Here is a 24,654-nt window from a genome sequence, read left to right as displayed (position 1 = left end):
AGATACGAAATAAAGGCATTAAAATGCTTAATAATTTATACAACTTCAACTTCTTTCTTAAATGCCATAGACAATACAGAAATATGCAAAATGTATGAATGGAAATGGCGTTTTTTTCTTATTTCTGTCCTATCAGGATGATTGATTATTTTGGCTAGTTTAGGAAACAGGCAAAAAATCCTTCAGTGACTGAAGCACTCATAAACCAAAATATTTAAATTTTTAGCTCATATTAAGCTTGAATTCTGCATTTAAAATAGCACCTGAATCAAAACACTTATCCAGCTTTTACAAATACACATCAGATAGTGCAATACTGATCCTGGACATTTTAAACACATCTTTGATGATGTAAATCTCAAGGTTTAAGAGTAACATTGCGTAAAAGAAAATGGAATTGCAGTGTCTCCACAAAACTTTCATCAGAGAAAAATTGATTTGTCAGAATTATGAAGTTGAAAATATGACAGATCTGCAGGCAGAACATCGCCGACCAAAGGAATGTGTCATCGACAGTTTTCACGTCAGCAGTTTACACTGTGGCCCGACCTAAAAAAGGAAGATAGAATAATTAGGTTTCTGCTATGGATATCCTTTGCCAGTGTTTCTATGTCAGCTGCTTTCTGTGCTTGTTCTTCTCCAGTTCCTTTGAGGCATGAGGTGAGAACCTCATACCACTACAGAACTATGGGTGGCCTTTCCCTTTCCTCTGTCTCCCTCCCATTTTCAGAGGGCAGGTGGGTCACAGACTGCTTCATCTGACATGATGCTTTAGTTACACCTTGGCTGTAGACATGAGAAAAATAAAGTGACTGTCAGATCCCTTGGGGTGCAAATAAACTCCCACAGGTCAGAGGGCATATGGAGAAGTCCCACGTGAGGCTGATCCAGGTGATTCAATCTGATCTGTGGACAAAGGTCCATAACAGTCAGTCACCTCTGTGGTTGCAAAGACTTCACATTATGCAGTTCCTTTCAGGAAGTGATGTATATCTGTCCTTTGGGTGCATCAAGGCTTCCTATACTTGACCAAGAATGTTAATTCCCAAGATCACCTACAGACTGGAGATTGTTTTGAGGAGACCTGCAAATTCTCTTACGATTGGCTTATTTTTGCCCCCACAGAATTTTTTTTTGCAAAATTACCATCTACCTCAACTCAGAAATTGAAAGACTAATTTGGTCTTACCACGTGGTTTGAAACAAAGCTTGTTGTTCTTGTAAGCTGTGTAGGCCGCTATCGATCCAACAACTAATATCACAAAAGCAGAAATTATAGGAGATGTAACTCCAGCTATTAATCCTGAATCTGTAGGAAGAGAGATTTTTCAGATGCAGTAAAATAGTATGACTAAGGCATATACCTACAAATATGTGCTTTTTGCAAAACTTTTAAAATTGTATATTGGAAATTCATTATGTAGAATTAAACAGAGGACTGGAAGTTATGTCACATGCAGCTGATATGAAAACAGTGTCAAACAGCATTATTTAATATATGTACTACTTTTATAAGGCTAACATTTTCTCACTATTTATGGTCATCTGAAACAAATTGTAGAATAAAACATGTACTATACCCGTGTTTCCACCGTGATTGAAATTATGCCCTTCTTCTCCTGGAACAGAGAGAAAAAAATCGTAAATATTGTCTTTCATCATGCTTTGAGAGCAAAGTATTCATCATTTCCTACAATGTGAAATAGGGCAGCTGGAGTGAGATCTGTGACAGAGAGGCTCTGATTCTAATCCTGACTGTCATCAGTGTCAGTAGGAGGAATAGACATCCTTCCTCCTGCCACTTCATTTCTGCAGAAGAATACCTTCTGAAGAATATAAACAAGAAGATAATCCTTGCCTGTTTACATCAGACTGATTTAAAGGAAATTGGAGGCCAACACTGTACTCTTGTTATCCTCTACTTCCAGCCAATAAGGTGATTTATGTCAAGATCATAGTCTTGGAGTATCTACTTTCAGTTCTCAGCAGAAACCCTTTGATTTGGGACTGTCCAAACTGAATTTGAAGGAATTAACCCTGCAAGGTCCTGGCTTAACCTTGCAAGGCATTTAGAGATATGTTTCAAAGGAGCTAAAGCTTTATACTTAAAGCCATGGAGAAAGATAACTAGTCTAAATAAAAATAGCAGAGTCTTGTCTAACACCTTAAGTGATAAACATTTGTGCTAAAGCAAAACTAGTCAGTTCTGATTTATAAATATTAGAGAGAAAATGCAATGAGAATTGTCAAATACTACCTGCTATGTGTGGTGGTAAAGGCTTCCCATCGACAAGATCTAAGTCATTAAATCCTCCTGCAAGATAAAAATTGGGATTTCTGTTGGAAAATTATCTGAACAGTGGTAACCACATCAGTTCCTTTCTCTGGCATTTTTCTAATAGTTCCAGGGAAAGGTGAGGGACCTTTGATATCCCAGTTTCTATATGGCAGCTGTCTTACAGAAGTAGTCACCAATTTAATGTCTCTGGATGCTAAAATACTAGTTGGTGTCTACCCATTGTGAGCATGAAGACACGTATGTTTGTAAATAAGTTAAATTTGTTCTGTATTTATGAGTCCAAATCTTCAAGCCACTTTAGGCTCCTAAATACAATATGCAATAGCCCTACTCCTTAATTGGCCCATCTCTATGCATAGAAGTAGACACTCGTGGGATGTGTGAACCTGGAGCTCCAGTAAAATCCCAGTAGCTCTTGTAGTGGAAAGTCAATGGGACCCTTCTAGGAAGGACTCCAGAAGGGCACATCCACAGAGCACTACTGCAGTCGTATCAGAAGTAAATATACAATACACAGTAGTAGCTAGGTTAGATGTATCACCTCCACTGTATTTAAGTGGATGTCTGGGCCAACAGTCAAAAGCAATCTTCAATCCATCTCCCCTGTCCCACCTGTTGTGTACCCCAAAGCCTTCTCAGATCCACATCTCAGTACGGATTTGTACATAACCTTATCCACTTCATGTAGATAGATGTCAAATTTGAACCTTAGCATGGTTCTGTGTATAAATACCCAAAATTAAAGGAGAAACAAGATAAATATTAGTCTCATGCCACTTAGAAATCAATGTCCTTTGCTTTGGGGAGGCAGAAAAGCTTTATGGTGCCAGAACAAAAGCTCAGAAAATCTTTCCAAACACTAGGTCAGGAATAGTGATCAAAAAAGGACAGAAAAATAGGGGGAGTAGGGGGAGGATATGACAGAGAAGGGTGATAAAAATTATGAACAAAGAAATAAGAGAGTTAAGTGTTTAACATATCTTCTCCAAAGAGTTCCTAGCACTAGATTTTCTAAAGAGAAAATTTTCTTACCAGAATTACTATGGCTTCCTGGTCGTGGTGGAAGAGGTGGGTATAAAGGTTGTCTTGGGATGTCACCTATTGGTAATAAATAGTTAGATGGTAGGCCACTGAAATAAATGGCATCTTCCCTTCCTCTCCTTAAATCTTTCTTTCACCTACAATTCGAGTCAGATGCACTTTAATTATGGTCTTTTCTTGCCTCCAGGCTAAATATCATGCTTTTGTTTGCAAGTAAGTTGTTTGCAAGTTCTGATTCAATATATTATTTAGAGATATGCTCAGCTTTCAGCATGAGTTTATCCTACTGCTTTCAGTGGATTTTAGATATACTCTTCAAGCTTTTCTGAATCAGACTTTGCCCAATTAATTCTATTTAATAGAAGAGACTTGCTCTGTTCCAAAACCATGTGTTCCAAATTAAGACTCCACATAAAACTGGGAAACTATCAATGTCACTGTTCATTCCCAGTACCATGCTGCAGGTTTTCAGTCTTCCTTACACACAAGTTCACTGTTACCTCTGGTTTCCCAATCTTTGACAGATTCACATTTGACAGCTGAACAAACTATTGGCATTATCTGTTATCTTCAACCTTCTGCTAGAGGCTGTTACCCTGAAACATGATGGCTGATTCTGCAATGTGTGCAGCCCCCAGCCATGGCCACGGAACCCCAATGGGGTGATGTTAACTACAGCAGGCTTCAGTTTGTACAAATAGACCAGCGTGCAAATACCTATAGCTGGCAGCCAGACACAACCCACCCTGGTATCCATATTCTGCATGGTGGCCTTTAGCACATGGGCATGGCTTTTTTTACTACAGATTATCCTGCAATCTTGAAATCTTTTTGCCCAAGTAAATCAGACTTCAAAAAAAGAGTACTAGAAAACCCACCAAACTCACAAAACTACAACATATCTGAGAAAAGAAGAAAGTACTCACCCCCACCAAGAGCATCTCCTAAATGCAGGTCATTGTCTTACAAACGAAAAGGAAAAAGATTTAAATAAGTAAGCAGTGCAGACTTCTTGAGGGAAATGAAATGTTAGTTATTAACAGAAAACGTAAAACTATGTTTGACAAGCAACATTTTTTCAGATAATACCCACAAATTAAGTAAGATAAATATTTCACTTTTCTCAAAAAAGAATGTACAAAATTTAATATTTACCCACAAAAAAACTAACAATTAATATTATACTTTCCACTCAAATTACAAAGGATGCATTCCTTCAGTATAAACCTTACATTAGAAGCAAAGGCTATATGTCTTTCATGTACGTACAGGTTACATAAGTAAAATTAGTTATGTTAAAATATTAAAATGCATCTACTTATTTGTTTGTTTGATTTTTTAAATATGTATTAACTTCTGTGTCTGTTGTTAAATCTGGTGTGTGCATACTTGGCTCAGGTGTACTTTGTTGTACTTATTTCTAGAAAAAAATCTTGGAAAGTAATAAACAGAGAGACAGAATTGAATTAACTAGTTTATATAGGGGTCATGGTGATAGAAAAAAAATTGTGCTTCATGTAACTGTACGTGCCTGTCAAAGGTTGAATGATCTGCTTATCTTTGGCAGAGCTATAACAGCCCTCATATGTGTTTCAAACTCTGCGCAGGCACATTATGCAGCAAACCAGGAGTCTGTTACCGTTCTCTAGGATTGTACATGTGTCTTGAAGTAGCTGAAATTGAATTTTCCATTAAGTAAACAATTTGTCAGTGAGCTGCATAAGATACACAATGGATAAGAGTGTGTGGGTGATATTTTAGAGTGTGTGGAACAATGATGAGCTCTCAAAACTCACTAATGTAGAAGTATATTAGATGCTATTAAGTCCAGAGATCACTTCCTTGTTCCTAGTAAATATGGAGCTACAGCATGAATCAGAATCACAGAATCACAGAACTGTAGGGGTTGGAAGGGACCTCTAGAGATCATCGAGTCCAACCCCTGCCAAAGCAGCTCCCTAGCCCAGGTTGCACAGGTAGTCGTCCAGGTGGGTCTGGAACATCTCCAGAGAAGGAGACTCCACCACCTCTCTGTGCAGCTGTGCCAGTGCTCCATCACTGCACTGTGAAGAAGTTCCCACGCACATTTGTGCAGAACTTCCTATGCTTCAGTTTGTGGGCATTTCCTCTCTCCCTGTCGCCACACACTGCTGAGAAGAGTCCAGCCTGGTCCCTTTGCCTCTTGCTCCTTAGATATTTATAGACGTGGATCAGATCCCCTCTGAGTCTTCTTTTTCCAAGACCGAACAGACCCAGGTCTTTCATCCCCTCTTCATAAGGGAGGTGTTCCCCATCCTCTATCATCTCTGTAATCCTCTGCTGGACTCTTTCCAGGAGATCTCAGTCTTTTTTGTACCAAGGAGCCCCATAGTAGACACAATACTCCAAGTGAGGCCTCACCAAAGCAGAGTAGAGGGGGAGGATCCCCTCTCTTGACCTGCTGGGCACGCTCTTTTTAATGCACCCCAGGATGCCATTGATCTTCTTAGCCACCAGGGCACACTGCTGGCTCATGGCCAACCTGTCATCCACCAGGACACCCAGGTCCCTCTCCTCAGAGCTCCTCTCCAGCAGGTCATCACCCAACCTGTACTGGTGCATGTGGTTATTCCTTCCTAGGTGCAAGACTCTATACTTGCTCTTGTTAAACCTCATCTGGTTCCTTTCTGCCCAACTGTCCAGCCTGTCCAGGTCTCGCTGAATGGCAGCACAGCCTTCCAGCTGTCAGCCATTCCTCCCAGCTTTGTATTGTCAGCAAACTTCGTGAGGGTGGGCTCTATCCCCTCATCAAAGTCATTAATGAAGATGTTGAACAGGACTGGAACCAGAAGAAAGAGCAAAATCTACCTAGATTTTAATAACAATCCTAATTGCCAAAGAAAGTTAATTAGACACTAAATATGTGTGTTTTTTAATTTATAAGGCATCACTATGCATGTCTGCTTTCATGTGTTCTTTCCATCCAAAGATAACAGGAAGCTGTGTTTTGCACGTTATCTATTCTCATCATATGTAAATACAAATACTCAGAAATGCTTTGATGTCTCCATGAAATCTGGTAGGAACATTATCATATTCATACTGCATAAGTAGGTTTGTTTTGTCAAACCAGGTGTTAATCTGGTCTAGCTAGAACAGAGCTGCATTTCAAAAATACCTGTACATGTCAAAGGGTAGTACTTTAAGAAATGATAATCTGTTATCAAAACTAAGAATTCAGGTAAAATGCAGGGTTCCACCCTGGAGGCTTTACGCAGAGGTTTGCTACAGAAACACTGAGGTCAGTATGAATTAAGTATGAATGGAAACGTGTCTGTAAGCACAAGAAGAAACAGCAGAACAAAGGGTTAAAAGAACAGATGGTAAAGGTCACCATCCCCAGCTGTAAAATTGAGGAATGTGTTGTTTCTTTCAAAAACAGCAAGCCCGCACTCTGATAAAGCACCAGCAGCAGAAGAAAAGCAGAAGGGCACGCTAAATACAAAGGTTGCAGCATAGCACCTATACCATTATTTTCCTGCTAGTTCATCCAGAAAACAGACTGCAGACTTAGTATATGTATCCCAAACATGTAAAAACAGTGGGCAGCATGCTGGCCTAAGGTCCAGAGAGGCTTCAGTAAGCAAGTTTATGCAGACCTTACCATAATAGCTGATAACTTGTGAAAGGTATGAAGCATCTGTTCAGAAACTAACTTGTCATTTCTTATCATGAAGAACCACAGAGGCATGACAAGGACTAGGAGCTGGTATACCTTACCCTGGGTCACACATGCTCACCAGACAACTTGAACACAAAAATCTCAGTGCTCCTGAGTATGTGGGTTTAAGCGTCTGACAATTTAATCATGGAATCACAGAATCATTGAATGGCTTTGGCTAGAAGGGACCTTAAAAATCATGTAGCTCCAATCCTCTGCCATGGGCAGGGCTGCCCCCCACCAACTCAGACTGCCTAGGGCCCCATCCAACTTGGCCTTTAGTGTCTCCAGGAGTGAGGCACTACAGCTTCTCTGGGCAGCAGAGAACGGATCCACATTTAGAATGACATGAACTGTTGTTAGACTCGCTGATTTGTAGATTTGTAGGAAGCGGAGAGCACTGACTTCACTGTATTTTGCAATAGATGTTTCTAAACTAGGTCAAACACAGATTCTCTTTGCAAAAGCAATATGGAAGAAAAAATGCACAGGATCCAGTAGCTACCACATTCACAAAACACTGCCCTGCTTTTTCAGAGTGAGCCAGTATCATGTGGAACTTGTAACCTTAAAAACTTACTGTCATATTTATCTAGGAAAGGACTTAATGTTTTCTGTGGGCTAATGTTATCCAGCCTTATTCTGATTCAGTCAGTTTCCTCCAGTGTAATTTGGGTGAAAAATGTCTGTGTTGTTCTGTACTAAATATGTATGTGGTTTTTTTGTAACAACAAACAACAGTAACAGCCATTCACTGAAAGTTATCATTGGTAATACTCAGAAGTACAGCTGAAACCTTTCAGTCTCCTCTGCTATTCCTGATTTTTTTTCCTTTCTGACTTATAGCAATCAATACTAGACAATATTCAAGTCTGTTATCAAGCATCATGAGAATTTATACTAAAAGAAGAGTTAATGCAAAAAAAATTAAAATTAAAAAGTTGAAGCACAGCCACAAATTTTTAGCTACAATTAGCCATTTTATACACCCAAGGGATGTTAATACAGGTTAGAAAAGTATTAAGAGGACCATCTGGAAATAAAATACCATCTGTGGCTAGTCATTCTCTAAAGATTTACTGGAAATAGTAAAGACATCCAATTGGTAGTTGTCCAAAAAAATACTTTACATACAGAGGACACAAATTCACACAAATTGTCATAGGAATGACACATTAACAAATACTAGCAAGGACCTCATGCAAGACAGTTCATGTAAACTGGAAAACAGTCATGATTGTTGTCTGTGTTACTCACTCATCAGTGGTCTTGTTGGTCTTCTGATCACAGTGGGCTTCCTGGTAATTATATCCTCTGTGTGACACAATGATATATAAAAAAACCAAACAACAATAAAATCTTAACATTGTTCAACTTATCGAAAGAATATATCTGCAAATCTAGAGAGCTGCAATCAGTAAATCTTTATGCAGAAACTAAAAAGGATGGGGTATGTTTCCAAAACCTTTTTTTTTTTTGCTTGTTTGTTTTTAAGAGAAAAATGATTTTATGACAAAAACATGTGTTTGTTTTAAAATGAAACAGAAAAGCAGCATTTTCTGGTTGTACATGAATTAAAAATCCAACATTTCCCTGCCCTCCATACTTTTTTAAGTACTACCCTCTTCATGTTCCAGTTCTCAAAAAAAAAAATAGAAAGTGCTTTAAATTTATTAGTAGATCTAAATACCATAGGAAAATAAGGACACCCACCTGGGTGATCGAGAGCATCAGCTAAATCAAAGTCACGTTGACCTAGAAGGAAGCAGAGACTGTCAGCAGGCAGATAGCTGTGACCTCTGAGAGCTCTGGATAAAGCCAGAACCCTGCTTAGAAGAGGCAGAAGGAAAATTCACACAAACAGGAGCTTGCCCAGAGCGAGCTGTCAGCCCTTGTCCCTATCCCACACAGCCCTGAATGACCACACTCATCAGCTCTCCTGTCATGCCCGCCCTGAGACCACTTGTGACCCCAATCAGCTTTTTTTCCAGTCTTTCTGTAACATATGCAAGCACTAACAGATAAAAAGATGCATTGATGGAGACCAAACAGTGGATACGAGCACAGTGTGGAGGTGGGTGGTGCTTTTCAGCAGTGGTGACAGCAACAGTGGGTCTCCTCTGGTAGTGCGATGTAGCATGCAGGCTTTTCTTATTCATCGCTGGTAAAAATGCATAGGTAATAGTGGTGACTATGTTGAAAAATAGGGTTTTGTAGCTGAGAATTTGCTCTGTCAAATAACGTTATTGCGCTCTTTGTATCTGTTGTAGTTTCCAAGGAAAGAAATAAGGGGCATTACTATTGCAGCTGTCAGTGTACATTCCTCTCTCTATGATCTTCTATGTCTTTTTAATACAGTCTGTGAGAATCACCTCCTTACAGAGCAGATATCCAGTAGTCCTCACCCAGACCAAAACCCCATTGTTCCTGGGTCTGCACGCCAAATGAAAGGTCAGCACATACAGACCTACTGAAAGACACCCCACATCTTGGCTTTTCCAGGCAGGAATGCTTCACTGTGTCTACCACACGAGTTTCCTACTCTACACCTGTTTATCAGTCTGCCTAAAAGGCTTTCTGCCTAGCTCTAGGCTAAAGTGTTTTTCTTGGTAGGGATCAAATTCTTCACAGCAAGAAGTGTTATTATTGGAGTGGGGATGCTGGGAAGTAGACGGGCTGTTGGAGACGTCCCTCAACTCAACGCTGGTGTTGGTCTCAGCTCCATGGGTGCTGGCAGGCTTCATGTCACTCCCCCTGTTAATTACTGCCTCGATAACAGCCTTTGCCTATGTCAAAGAACTCCGTGGGAAGATTAGTTAATCAGTGGTAAAACACTGTGTGATCCTCAAATAGAAAGCAGTGAGGAAGTATAAAGTGAGATCTTTTTGACTCCTGTGAGGATTTTCTTGTGAGTCTGTGAACTTAATTATAGCTGTTGTCTGACAGGAAAGATAACACAAGGCTGGAATGCTGAATAGTGAGTGGTCTCGGAAGCAAAACTGTCCCTATACAATAGCATGGCAAACTCAAGTTCGGAAGGGAAAAGCAGGTAACAGCATAACGCTGTCCCTCTGATGCTATTAGACAAACACTTCATCTCATCATTTGAGTTGCTCATGGAATGTCCCCTAGTCTTACCCTGTCTGCTTTAGCTGGGTCCACTAACCTTCCAGCTAGGCCCTTACATCAATAATATCCTAATGCCTGTTCTTGATTTTGTATGAATCCATTAAATGCAACAACACATGAAATTGACAATGGGCTTCCTCAGCCAATACTCACTTGCTGGTCCCAAGCCCTCCCCAGGGTCTATGGCACAGCAGTGCCATGCCTGGCCATGAACCTGCAGGCCAAATGTAGATCCTACCCACAGGCCAGGCTTCAGCCCAGCCTTGTCACCCAGCCTATGTGCATCCTGCTCCTAACACTTAAATCACAGAGCAACAGAACCATAGAATCATAGAACAGCGTGGATTGGAAGGGATCTTAAAGACCATCTAGTTCCTAACTCCACTGTTGTGGGCAAGGTTGCCACATTATAGATCAGGCACATAGAAACATAGAATGGCTTGGGTTGGAAGGTACCTCAAAGATCATATATGGTCAAATTATGTGTTTCTGAAGTGTATTTTAGTGACAGAAATACCAGTGAGTTTAGTTTGGGTGTCCTTTGATTTTACCCTTGGTATAAGTCATCATTCTCAAACAGCATCCCGAGAGTTAAAGGCTATCTGATATGAGCCCTGCTTCAGGATAATCCCAGAAGAGCTCAAACCATTTTGCACTGGGGTAAGTCATCAGAATAATTTTGAAAGACCTAAGAGCTGTTGACCAAACCAGCTCCTGGGTTACAAGTCCTGGCATGCAGGAACTAATGATACAGAAAGCAGCTACAGAGATCTTAATGCTAAAAGAGAACTTGATAAAATTGCTTTCTAAGTGAAGGCTATTGAAAACTTCCAGATACAGTATTTCTTTCAAGTCAGAAGAAAGACAAAACATAACAAACAGATTTCTCTAATCCAGATGTATGGTGTTATTCAGACAAGATCACGCAGATGCTCCCAACCACATGAGAAATGGAAGCAGTAACTGACATTTGCCCTTCTCTTGGAATACATCGTCTGGTTTCCCTCTTCTGTTTTATGTCTGCTCTGTGGCCAAAATGGTAGATAAAGAGGTGCTGTTTTGAGGCAGCAAGAGAGAAATGCAAGATACCACTATGTTAAGAAAAGGAAAAAAAAGCCTGAGAATTCCCTGCATAAGCTATTCAGACAGAATTTTTGTTATTTCTGGTGATCAGCCAGACACCTATGGCACCAACACAGAATAACTGATAGGGAGTAAGAAAAGAACCCACCCTGAAGTTTCTCTATGTAAATATGAGCCGTGACAGATGGGCAGTATGTGGACATCTGTGTAGCGCGGTAAATGATATTTCAATAAACTGAAAAGATTGCTTGGACATCTATCCCAACTTCCTCTGATAATAACATCAGATGATTGCCAAGAAGTAAGACTTTGTGGAGCAGAATTTTAAATGCTCATTACCATTTCTGAGACTGTACCTAGACATTTTAAGAATCTAATTTGAGAGGATAACAGATGGCTAAATAGCTGAAAAGCCCAGATTTCATCCACAAAATGGTGGGTCTAGAAAGAAAAACAAATCAAAGACTCAGAGAATATTTAGCTCAATAGGAACTGCAGTCACTACTGGGAGCTCTGAAGATATGTCATCAGGAATAAATTAGCCAAGCTTCTTCATAGAACAAACAGACTTAAATGTGTTATTCACCTTAATAAATGGCCTTTTTGGAATGGCTTCCATAACAGAAACAGCTGGAAATATAGTCATGAAAATGAGAATGTGAATGAGAATGAAAGAGAGAGAGGAAGAAAGGAGAAAAGAAATAAAGAGAGGAAGAAAGGAGGGAAGGAGGGAAGAAGGAGGGAAGGAAAGGAAGGATGGAAGGAGGGAAGGAGGGAGGGAAGGAAGGAAGGAAGGAGGGAGGGAAGAAAGGAAGGAAGGAAGAAAAAGGAAGGGAGGAAGGAAGGGAGGGAGGGAAGAGAGGAAGGGAAGGGAGGGAGGGAAGGAAGGGAAGGAGGAAAGGAGGAAGGAATTTCAGTAGGGAAAAAATAGAATTCCTTTGGAATATATACTTATATTTAACATACATGAAGTTATGAAGACATTTAGTTATGCAGGTTATGTTAGCTCAGAATTCTCTCTGTTAATACTGCTTTGGGTTGGTATGCTATATCTTGGTATCACTTCTAGCCTTTCTTCTGGGTGTATCCCTGTTTGCACATAGAAATGAAATGACTGCAGCAGTGTTTTTTTTTGTTGTGTGGCCCACAATAGTTGTGTGGTTCTTAAATTGTTCTTAGAAGATGCTTGCATGCTCCTGTCTGACACCACAGTACAGTCCTTACTGGCAAACAAGAAAATGCTAAGCTAAGAAAGCAAGCCTTCCAGATGGATATAATGTTTGAACTGGGAAAGAAGCTGTTTCAGTGATGTTTATATGATCTTCTCAAATACAATGGACAATACTAACAGCGGGACTTCTGCTGGCACTTCCAGGATTATTGGGAATGTAATTCCTTCCTTTCCACCAAACACACGGAGTTGCGCCAACAGAAGTTTTAAGAATAGGCCTGGCCTCAGTTGCCACCACTAGACTTGCCTGTGATGGACACATGGGAGAATGGACTCAGTGAAGCCACGCATCAAATCACAGTAGTTCAAATTGTAGAGTTATTGTATTTATTTTTACAGACATCATTCTTTCAGACAGGATATTTTCTTTCACTAGTGTCTGTACTTGCTATTAGCCAGGTCAACTTACTCCACCAAGGTGGTCACTCCTTTGCAAAGTCACATGCACATTTAATATCACTAATTTTGTCCATATTAGTTATTTGAAAATGTGACCTAATTAACTGAAATACAGATGGCAGCATCTTGTTCCTGTGGTTGAACATGAAGCCTAGATGTTAAACAGATCCATCACCCTTTAGCACTCTTTCAGAGATCCAACAGTTTTTGAGGAGAGTTTACAAGGAGCAAGAACAGAATCTGCAGGTGGATGTTACCTGCTATTCACTACAGAATCATAGAGTCACAGAACCTTTAGAGTTGGAAGAGACCTTTAAAAGTCATCTAGCCCAACTCCCCTGCAGTTAATAGGGACACCTACAACTATATCAGGTTTCTCAGAGCCCCATCAAGCCCGATCTTGAATGTTTCCAGGAACAGCACATCCACTGCATCGCTGGGCAGCCTGTTCCAGTGCCTCACCACCCTCACTGTTCAGACTTTTTCCTTATATCCAACCTAAATCTCTCCTCTTTAAGTCTGAAACAATTTCCCCTTTACCTATCACCACACTCTGCTAAAAACTCTTATAGCCCCCCCTCTGTAGATACTGAAAAGTCACTACCAGGTCTTCCCAAAGACTTCTCCAGGATGAGCAGCCCCAGCTCTCTCAACCTGCCTCAGCCATGACCAAGGACAGACTTTTTCTCAGAAAAGGCTCCCATAGCATCACCATGTAAATTCAAACCTCAGTAAGTAGGTTCAGTTCTTCATTGCATCCATTTGAACAAAGCTTGTGGCCATTAAAATGAACGACATTTAAATAAGACAGCATAAATATTTTTCAATGAGAGTCAGGTTATAGAGCAAAAGAAATGAAGATCTCAGATGTTCAATACAAGTAGTCTGCCATTAAAAGTAAACCTTATATACATGAGAAAATGTGTTTGTATGTATATGTATATCTAGGTGGCCATACAACTTGAAAATATGTGTGTGTTCGATGAATTCTGCCCTTTTGTAACTGAGATGGTTAAATTAATGGGCTTTGAGTGCATTAATAGAAGTAATATGATTGAGATAGGATTAACTAGGGTATGAGTAAACTAGAAGGCAGAAAAGAAAAAAAAAACAAACAAAAAACCCCCCAAACTATTAGCTACTTCAAAAGGGAAAATACATTGATTTCACATAGTTTAAAAACAAAAAAGTTTTCTTCAGCATGATCAAATAAGATTGTTTTTTAATACAATGAGCTTAAAATATTATGAAGCTGGCAGACACTGAGGAAGAAATGAATGACTCCCAGATGAGAACAAATTTTCTGAAAATGTTAGGTATCTGAAAGAACATGATACCCAAATCACTCATGAGACTCCTGTACTTGCTAGCAGAAATGGTAAGTTATTCTTTGAACAGGTCATTTCTGATCATTATATACTCATCACATGTATTTCCTCTGTGATGAGAAAACAGTATGTATTCTCACAAGTCTTTGGTCCAGAACATACCCATTTACTGGTCCTACTTTATTTAGGAAAGATTTCTGTTTAAAGGTCATTACTCACATAAGAAAGGGTTTACGCCCCTGAGTGGACACTATGGACAAAACCTCAGTGAGTGAGTACAGTTTATTTGATGTAAAACTCTTAACGATCCAGATTTCCTGATGGAGTTACTTTAGATCATTATTTTTTCCACCATGGTCCTTTCATAAACGATGATTGCCATTTCAGCCCCTCAGTGGCATGGCGGAAACTGAGTGTGCCTTAAAATCTGTAATTAAGGTCTAAATTCCAGTCTACAGATCACAACGTATGGACCTGATTATTGGGTTCATGTGCTTTGCCAGGCCACTTCTGTTGTTTATGTTTTGAACTCAAAGGAAATGAAAAAGCATTCCCCTCTTATTCATACAAAAGCACATTTAAATAATTACCAGCCAATAAGATGTACTAACAAAACAGGACTGGTAGTACTGATTTATGTCTGGGCAGCATGGTCTCATCAAACATTAAAGGTCTTCTATTTTTACAGCGTTTGCTGTGGACAAACAGCAGCTATTCAAAGGCAGCTACTGCTGCTTTTGATCTGATACACCCTACATACAGTGAATCAGATATATATATATATATAATTTTCTGCATTTTACTCCAGAGTGAGTGCAGAAGGAACTGACGTGTCCCATAAAATTACATGCAGAACAAAGGAGCTGGAACCTCTAACGAAGCAGCAGAGGGATGCCAGACTTTGCCACTACTGTTTCTTACAGAGTATCTTCTCACATCCCTTGTCTCATCTCCATCACCAGAGCAGTGATGGAGAACTATCTTTGGCTCTTCAACAGGCAGGATGGGCTGCACAGGCAGTACTGTTGTTCCGTAGCCAACAATAGGAAAATTTGTTCCAGAAATTCCATTGTGTAGCAAATCCTATGCTCCTGAAGTCACAGTATTCTGTGGGCATAACTACAAAGGTCCCAAGGGGATTAATAACACTGCCAAGACAGAGTGTGGGTTTTGCCAGTGTGTTTCATATGCATTCTCTACTTGTGCTCTCTAGAAAGGCACCAAAGAAGCTAGGCCTACAATTGCTCTGCTTCACGCCATTAGCAATGTGTTTTGTTTCAGTGAGAGTGGAAGCAGGTCTGTATAGCAGCAAAATCTCTGCTGAGTCTCAAGTGCCAATTCAACTAAATTAAAAATACAAGTGAAATTGTGATCCAGTGGGTTGTGGCTGTTTAGGACTCCTCTCTGTTCAGTATATGCCTGGTCCCTCCACACCTTCCTCTGTGAGGCTTTTGGCAGAAGGAAGGACTTTGCTTTATTTTGTCTGCTAACTTAGTGCCTACCCTGGCCTTTTTTATTTATTTAATTTGTAGAGTTGTTGACTTATGAAAACATATTGCTGTGATGTAGCTTTGTCAATAAATTACTCAGAAATTAAAAATGCATGGCTGTCAGACAAAGCATACACATCAGAAGTTGGATCATATTTTCATAGCCCATTCAAGTTGTTTATTTAATTGAGATGTCCTACTTGACTTCATGAGATGTTGCATTAGAGTTTAGTTTTTAGACATATTTTTCGTTAACAGAGATGGATTTTAGAGTACGTGTGGAAATGAAGAAAGAGAAGAATAAAACAATACAGAATTCTCTCCTCACAGCGACGAGACAAAATGCCACAGAAATGCATACTTTAGTTGATTTCTGCTCTTGAAAGACTTTCGACATTCATCTGTTTATTAATTGTCCTTAACAGGATGGAAAGAGATTGGGAATTGCTGATGCAAATGAATGGAAAATACAGACTGAAAACCAACAGTTTGGGCCCTGCTCTGATGCTTGCAAAGTGGCAGCAGTGTTTGAGAAGCAACCAGAGGAGCTGAGCAAACACAGTTGTTGACTCTTCCTGAGCTCTGGTGTTGCAACAGCTCAGCTGATAGCAGTATTTCAAACAGTTCAGGTATGCTACCTATCACACTGCAGTCACACCCTTGGATGGCAGTACTGACTTGCCTACAGAGGGTAGCAACTCCGCTGTTGGGAGTGGAATAGCTTTGGTACTCAGCAACAAGGGAATTCATTGTTTGATATATCCCCTATGATACCATGAGCACTTCAGCAGGCATGCAGAGACCACACACACTGACAGGCAGGACAGGAGTTTGATGGAACTGTGTGAGATAAATGTGACTGGGTTTGCACATCTCCCATTCTGTCTTTTAACTCCAGTGAAAACTACATTATTCATAATAACTAAGGCACGTAGCGTCTGAAATCCGAACAGGTCTGTAATTTTCTCCCTGCCAAGTGCCTAGACAATTACTTGAGAACACAGCTAGTTTTCAGTCAAAATTTTAGTAAGCTTTGGTTGGACAGTGATATATAGTTTACTGGCTAGAAATGCTGTTCCCTCTACCTGCATAGCATGCAGTATGAGATGGAGTAAAATTAACCTGTCTGAATCATCGACCTTTCCATCGTCCTTGTTACTGACTATGTAACCTACCAGTTGGTCTTAAAGAACACGGGTAGGTAGATTATATCTATACTGGGTACTCAAGGAACATCTGTGAGCATTCTAGACCTGAGTGAAAGCCTCAGCTGTTTTCCAGCTTCATACAGGAGAGAGACCTCAGATTGCACCACCTTCCTCTGACATGTACACACAGTATGGAAACTAAGGTGTATTGCCCAAATGGGGATTTTAATATGTTTTAAAGAGGTGAAGATCTTAATTACTGGGGTATTAGGTCCTAACTGTGTCTTTGCATGCCCTAAGCAAGATGTATAAACACAGCTGCAGTTGGATTACCACAGGTCAGCCGAGCCACAGTAACTGACCTGTGACATTAACACGAACTTCAACAAAAAAAGTTTCTATGAAGTTTCTTTCAGTTGGATTTGGCCTAAAAGCCAACCAGGCAATTAGCTGCTGCATCTCAACTCATATGGGAGAACTTGTGTAACCTGCTGAAGCCTGAAAATTACAAAAGCCAAAAGAGCATGAGAAAAAACACTGAAGAGGATCACAGCGAGCATGCAAGTTTCTAAGCTACATCAGATCTCGCTTTTCTTCAGCAATGTGGTCCTTGGTTGTGCTGTGTCTCTGTTGAGAAGAGTCCACTGAGCTAGTCCAGCCTACTAGCTGAGGGCACCTTGACACAAAGGAAGCTCTAGTTCATAAGGGGGTCATAGCATCTGGCCTGGCCACAGTGACCTGGCAGTTTCTAGGAGCTATCACAGATAGTTACAACCGAGGTAATAATTAAGGCTGCTTATAAAAGGGTGAATCATGCTATAGACATTTGTATCCTAAGGACTTAGACCAGCTTTTCTATAGCATGCCCAAGTCTTTCCTAACAGCATGTCTTGATTGGGGCTGAGAAGTGACTCCTGTAAATGTCTGCTGAAACAGGTAAATACTTTGATGATAAAATTAAATGGGTGTTGCAACAGAATTAAATAATTCATTTTGCTTCTCAAAAGTGGATTAAATAGTTTCCCCAGTCTTAAGACTGTGTCAAAAGGCCCCAGCAGCTTTCAGCAATGACTTTTTCCCTGAAGCAGGGCCTGAACTGCCTCCTAATTACATGTGTGCAACAAGAACGGTTAGCCTGACTGCCCTTGTAATTACAGTGACACAGTGTTCAGTTTGCCCATGCTCAGATAATTCAAATAGAAATATTCAACATCAGAGAGATCTCCAGAACAAGAAAGACTGCATGCCAGTAATGAGAGAGTGTGAATCATCACTGTTCACAACACACTATGGGGCAGGCTGTCAGTGTCCTGCTGCTCTGCTGTCTCAAGGCCACATTACTTGTAGAAGACTTCCAAGTAGTTCCTCATTTTTTTTTTTATTATTTTAAATATATGGTAACAAGCACTGAATTTTATCATCAAGGGTTTTAGTGCATTTTAGAGGACATTTACAGGAACCTTTTCTAATTAAGGGCAAGTTTTTCCCACTGCTCATCCCTGCAAAATCTTCCAGGACTACGTTTAAATCCAGGCTAGCAGGAGGAATAGCTGCAGAAGCTATTTTAGAACTAGTGGTTAATGATCAGCTTCTTCCTGCGGTCAAACATAGCTCTAAAAGTATTTGCAGTAATAACAACAATAGTTACCAGTATGCTACATGTTGTATGCACACAAGTATGATCCTATTTGGATTGATGGCAAAATGAAATTTTACAGAATCCTTTGCTAAAGGGAAATTACTTCAGTTTGCAACAAAAACTCAATGCAAAAGGATTATATTTTCCCCATCTGCATTCATTTTTCAAAATCCAGTCACAGAATGTCTTCAGTTCTGCATTAATCCCGCATATAATGAAACGCACATGCCTATGTCTGGATTTTATATATTCAGGAATATGTTGGCTAAAGTTAATCAATATTAAACCATGATCATTCTAAAACTGCAGCAACATTTGTTTTTGCAATACATGTTAACGTGTTTCTAAATATCAATAACCAAGAAAAGCTTTAAAAAATATGAAGAAAGCATTTGCCTAAGGATCTTTCTGGAAATTTTAAGTTCTCCTGGAAACTCATTTTACAGCTTCCATTAGTAGAAGTATATACTCAAGTTCAAGCTTGTAAATAATTTTAGGAGAGAAACACTAAAGGGAAAATATGAAATGATAACAAACAAACTCTAATTAGCCCAATTGTTATCAGTGAAGATCCAACAGTTACATCTTCTTAGAAACTAGCAAAGTACTTACCTAAATGCTCTTGAGTGTTTCTCATGAAATAGTCACAGCAAAAATTGTGAATATTTCTAAATAAGTGCACTTGTTGAGAGGCTGAGGCTTAGCTTCTGTTGTGTCATTTTTCATTTTTAGTAATAACACCCTGGAAATAAGCCAATTTCACTTACCTCTCACGTGGATTAGAAGATAGCCAAGGAAAACAAGAAGGATGCTTCTGAATTTACCCATAGTCTTCTATGCTGGGCTTTGATTGCACCAGTTGTTATTCCCAGGCAATGATGGTAGATGTTGGTAGTGCCAAGTTCTGAGGGAGACACTTTTAATCAGTGGCGATGTCCAAAGTGGTCTCTCACCATCACTCATGCACTGAGGACCAGAGAGAAGTCCCTAAATGCCTCACTTAGTGTGGGGCAGGGGATAAACACAGGCAGCCCTTCTATGGCAAAGCCATGCGCAGCACCCGTAGGTGACACCTGCCCTCTAAGAAATGCATTTATCACCCAGGAGCTGAAGGTGGAGAGCAGGGGACCTGCCTGCAGCACCCAATGAGATGGGAACCAGTGTGTTTTTACTCCACCTACTCCCCTGAAAGAAAGCCAACCTGTTTGACGTCCTCTCCTCCAGAGCAGGGCGTGGTGCCACAGGAGCTGAAATAACTTGGGAGAGGAGGTAGGCCTTCTCCAAAGCATGCCTGAACAATTTCTCAAATGTACTCTGTGCCCAGAGCGCTCCCTCCGTGCTCAGTTCTCAGCTGACAGATTACTGGTGCTAAAGGAAGTCCTCTTGGAGTCCAAATGGCTAATGAAAGTCACAGTGAAGGAAGCGGAGGCCAAGAATCTAGTTTGCAAGGACTGGGGATTGTCTACAGAGCATAACAAAAGAAATAAGATTGTACACTTAACATGGAATGTCAGACTGCTGACCTGGAGCATGTTCAGGTCCCAGGTGGATGCTCTTATTCACAACGTAAATATGTCTGTCTTGATGTTTTCCACTGATCTAAATGTACTTTCTTAATACAAATATCCACACATATCCTGCAGTTAGTGCCATGCCAAAGTCTAAACAAGAGGAAAAAAAAAGCTTTGGAAGAAGAACAGAAATTGTGTATACATGCATGAGCTTATATTAAAATCACAGTTAATTATATACATTAAAATGCAGCTTTGCCACAGTCTCTCTGTTGTAAATGTATGCCAATTCATTTGCCTGCTGAACTGGATTGCCATTGTCTTACTGGGACAGAGCTCCAACATGGACACTGGCGAGTGCTCCTTTTTGCTGGGGTGTAAGCTGCAGACATTTTTGTCAGTGATTCTTTGACTATGGCAGCAAATGCACTCAGGACTTTGCTACTGTTAATAGCATATCTGGAGATTCTTGGTGTTACTGGATACCCCAAATACATTTTGGTGCAGTTAAGTATGGGATCATGGAACCAAGAAAATACCCCAAGATCGAAGGGACCCACAAGGACCACTGAGCCCAACCCCTGGCTCCACACAGGACCACCCAAAATCCAAACCCTATGTCTGAGAGTGTTGCCAAAATGCTCCTTGAACTCTTGCAGCATGGGGCCGTGACCACTGCCTCTGGCAGCCACCACCTTCTGGTGAAGAACCTTTTCCTCACCCTGCCCCTGCCCTGACAGCTCCATGCCGTGCGCTCGGGCCCTGTCACTATCACAGAGAGCAGAGCTGCCCCTCCGCTCCCTGTGAGCGCTGCAGCCGCCATTAGGCCTCCCCTCAGCTCCTCGTTGAGCACACAGAGGGACCTCAGCTGTTCCTCGCACATCTTGCCCTGCAGACCCTTCACCATCTTCATAGCTCTCCTTTGGATGTTAATGGCTCTACGTCTTGAATTTATGCTTTTATGTTACCTAAAAGGAAGCAGATGATACAACATAAAATTTGGACTGATAAAACCCAGTGATGCTGAACATTAAGAAGCATGATATTCAAACTGATCAGATTTGTGCTTTTTTCCCTCCACAAATGGAAACAAAGCAGAATGGTTTCTAGATGACTAGTTTATTTTATGTCATGTCTTAACCATTTTTAAGTTAGGATTAGAAGATCTAACGCTCACTGTATGTATTGCACTCCTGCTGGGCCTCAATCTCTGAAGAGATAAGGACATTAAGGTTAAAGAAAGAGATAACCCTGTCAGTCACCCAAAACAAAGATCAGAGCATGACACTAGTGTTTCCATAGGGTTGTTTTTCTACAGAACACACAAAAAAAGCATGCATGTGTGCCAATCTTCCTATCAGTGATAAATTTGCCTAAAGGAACAGAAAAGATAGCAAGGCTGTGTACTAGTCCCAGGCAAGTCCAGGCACCTCACAGACTTCAGTAGTTTTACTTCAAAGCAGTTCTTCTTGAAAGCAAATCTTCCCAAAATACCTCCTGTCACCTGTTTGCTGATGCTAGTTCTTTTAGATACTTTCTTTGGATACTGAGATTATTAAATTTAATTTGAAGATGATGCATTTCTTGTCTAGTTCTCCCAAAGCCAGCTACTACTTCATCAAGCTGAATTAAAGCAATACCAAAAAGGCCCAAGTGCAAACTAAAGGAGTGGACACAGCATTGGAGCCAGGAGGCCCCAAATATTTTTTAAAGTATAGTTCTTCAAGCCCTGCAGGACTTACTAAACTCAGCTTTCTCTGCCAAATAGATGTGCAATGGCTTGCCCAAGGTAGCAAGTATTGCATATTAAGCACAAATGTAGGGCTTTTTATCTGATCATAGACTGCAGTTTTATCACTTTGAGAAAGCAATTAGAAACCTTTTCCTATTTGAAGAAAAAACAGTTCTACCTAATACTTCACCTAACAAGGCTATGAGTTGCCTGATTTTTTAACTTGTTGTTTCACAAAAAAAGACCCCATATATTTAAAAAATAGCAAATGATGGAGAAATGAAGCAGTGTGTCTGTCTATTCTCTCTACACTAATTACGCTTAGCACACCAGGCCTGTTTTAGATGAGGCAGACTACAGGAGAACAAGAGGACGATCTCAGCTCACCAGTTTTAACCTCATCCTTCCTGTGGAGAGAGGTTAGACGTTAGTCACTTTGGCACGGGCAACCTGCTGTATGAGTTTTCAGAGATGAAAGTATCAAATCATAAACTAGAACTACTGGGGAAAGCCTACAGTATTGTTTATCATAAAAATAGAAGTATTTTAATTAAAATCTTGAAACATCTGGTTATCATAGATGTTCATCTAAATGTAAGCCAAGTACACAAGTGAATCAGTGATATAATTTGGCAACAGAGCAATATCATTTCTATATCCTAACTAGAACTTCAGTGTTTTGTCACTGAAGGTACAGAATTGTGCAGTTTTGTATTTCAGCCTTGAGGTTCTTAAAGTACTCTAAATGGAAGGGTTTGAAAAACTGTGTTTTTACTCCATTTGTTCTCCTATTCCTAATCAACAATTCACTTTCTTTCAAGTGCGTCCTTGGTATCAAACTAACAGAAAAGAGCAAAAAGAAGATAAACATTTCAGTTGTGGCAAGATTAGAGTGTATTTCAGAATCTTGACAAGTGAGTTGTGGAAGAAAGCAGGAAGAAAACGCCCAGATAACACAATTTAGGTAGTGATCTAAAATAAATAGAAAACTAGTAAGATACACAACTAAGAGTGCAAATCAGACCAATGTACACTGAAAACTAAGTGTATTAATGAGCTTTCCTTAGCATTCAAAATTTGGCACAGATTTTGAAATGAGCATGAATAAGAACTACAGTAAAAAGCTTCCAGATTTAATTTTTAAGAACTACTTGTTTTCGTTTTCATGATCTGATCAGTTCTTTTGGATAAGTTTGAAGCAACCTGGACAAGGGAGCTGCTTTGGCAAAGGAGTTGGACTCGATGATCTCTAGAGGTCCTTTCCAAACCCTACAGTTCTGTGATTCTGTAATAAGTAATTGAAATGGATACTACATATGAAAACTATCAGTACATTTTTAAGCAGTCCTTTTACTGTTAGGATGAACTAGATGGCAACTTCAGTTCCACTGTACAAGCTGAAGTAACATGAGGTTCTATACCAAAGTGGCCCTGCTTTACTCTTTTTTCTATTACTACATACATTAGTGCTCTAAGAGTGATGCAGTTCCCCACCTCAAAGGAGACAGACTGGAGAAAAAAACAGAACTCAGAGATGTGCAATAGGAAAAACAGAACACCCTGTGTTGTCATTCCAGTCTAAGTGAACTGCTGTTTTTTCCACACATAATTAACAGAAACCCAAAATTATGCTACCAGCAGCATAATGCCCTGAAATTTCAAGCCTTCCCTTCAGCCTTTCCTCCCCAGATGGCAGCACCCAGTCTTTCTCCCTTCTCTCAGAACTCCAGCCTGTGAAGCCATAAGTGGACAAAGCCAAAGAGGAGAGCTGATGAAATCAGAAGTACAGTGGTCATTCCCCCCAGACATTACCTTAAGGCTTGCCTGCTTTGTGAAGCATAGCTGTGCCCAAATTTCACATGCCTGTTTAGACTGAAAATATGGGTACGCTTTTTACTAGTTAGTCACTTGGCAAGCCTGACATTGCCATCTCATTTAGTTTTGATCCTCTCACTAGCAGAACATGACTCAAACACCCCTGCAGTAATGTCATCTAAAGGCTGAGATGATAGCTGCACGAGAAACACAATTTACCTAGAGGTTGCCCACATTAAACCTTCTACTTCTGTGTGAACTTTCCTCAGATTACATTATCAAATCTAGATGTTCTTGTTCAAAAGGCATGCCACTCATCCACACAGGTGTGTTCTCTGCTCTTCACATTGGTAAGAACCCTGTGAAAACAGCTCACAGCCTTGTTGCTAATGGCCAGCTTCCTTCTAAAGTAATTTTGTAAGAAACAAATCAGAATTTCCAATCAAGCAGGAAGACAGACCCCCTTTGAATTCTGCTTCTCCGGTAGAGCACCAAAATGTTTGCATTTCTACAACAACTAAAAATGAAAATACTTAAATGCTTTTTTTTTTTTTTAATTTATTTTAAGAAAAATCACAATGGTGATAGGAGGGTTTTAATAAGTATTTTTATGGCTTGCAAAAGCTGGAAAAGAATTCAAGAGTCTAGTTAACCAAAAGCAAGTTTGAACTTCTCCCTAACTCCATCCTTAATAGGCACCAGTTTATTTCTGTTTCCTCTACACTCGGCATTGATATGTCTCTTCATGCAGATAGGCTGTACATTTAATTTATTTACATAGATCAAATGTTTACTTATAAATTGCTTTTCCACCCTTGAAAACACTTAGGCATTTTAGCACTTTTCTGTTAAAAGCACAAGTGGGGCAAAAAGATGTTTACAAATTAATTTCATCATGACAAAGTACTAAAATCTGTGTAAAGCTTTGTTGCAGGCTAAGAAATACGTACAATAAATTCTTAAGTGAATTATCATTGGCATACATTCATATTTGAATGCATAGATGTGCATGTTTAATATCCAAATTCGTAACAACTTCTAGAGTGTTCCACAAAATACCATCTTTCTGTAGAACTCTTGTCGGGTGGCTGAGGCACATTAGTAAGACA

The 24,654-nt window shown here is 40.0% G+C and overlaps 1 protein-coding gene across 2 annotated transcripts; it reads right to left on the bottom strand.

The window, feature by feature from the left end:
- XG (Xg glycoprotein (Xg blood group)) lies at positions 1-19,572 on the bottom strand. 2 transcript variants are annotated; one of them, XM_065741270.1, is made up of 9 exons: positions 19,255-19,572; positions 8,754-8,795; positions 8,298-8,354; positions 4,267-4,302; positions 3,332-3,397; positions 2,258-2,314; positions 1,581-1,616; positions 1,190-1,309; positions 1-549 (listed from the first exon to the last, which is right to left on the bottom strand). In XM_065741270.1, the coding sequence occupies exons 1-9, from the start codon at positions 19,313-19,315 to the stop codon at positions 533-535; spliced, it is 492 nt and encodes a 163-aa protein (XP_065597342.1). In that variant the 5' UTR covers positions 19,316-19,572; the 3' UTR covers positions 1-532. The 2 variants fall into 2 exon arrangements, with proteins under 2 accessions (XP_065597342.1, XP_065597341.1); XM_065741269.1 differs by lacking the exon at positions 1-549 and having other exon boundaries at positions 826-1,309.
- Between the last annotated feature and the right edge of the window lie 5,082 nt (positions 19,573-24,654).

Source organism: Cyrtonyx montezumae, unplaced genomic scaffold (genome assembly GCF_038088225.1).
Source record: "Cyrtonyx montezumae isolate F1298 unplaced genomic scaffold, pur_monq_1.0 scaffold_3, whole genome shotgun sequence".
NCBI classification, from domain to species: Eukaryota; Metazoa; Chordata; class Aves; order Galliformes; family Odontophoridae; genus Cyrtonyx; species Cyrtonyx montezumae.
This window is presented reverse-complemented; position numbering and strand designations above follow the sequence as displayed.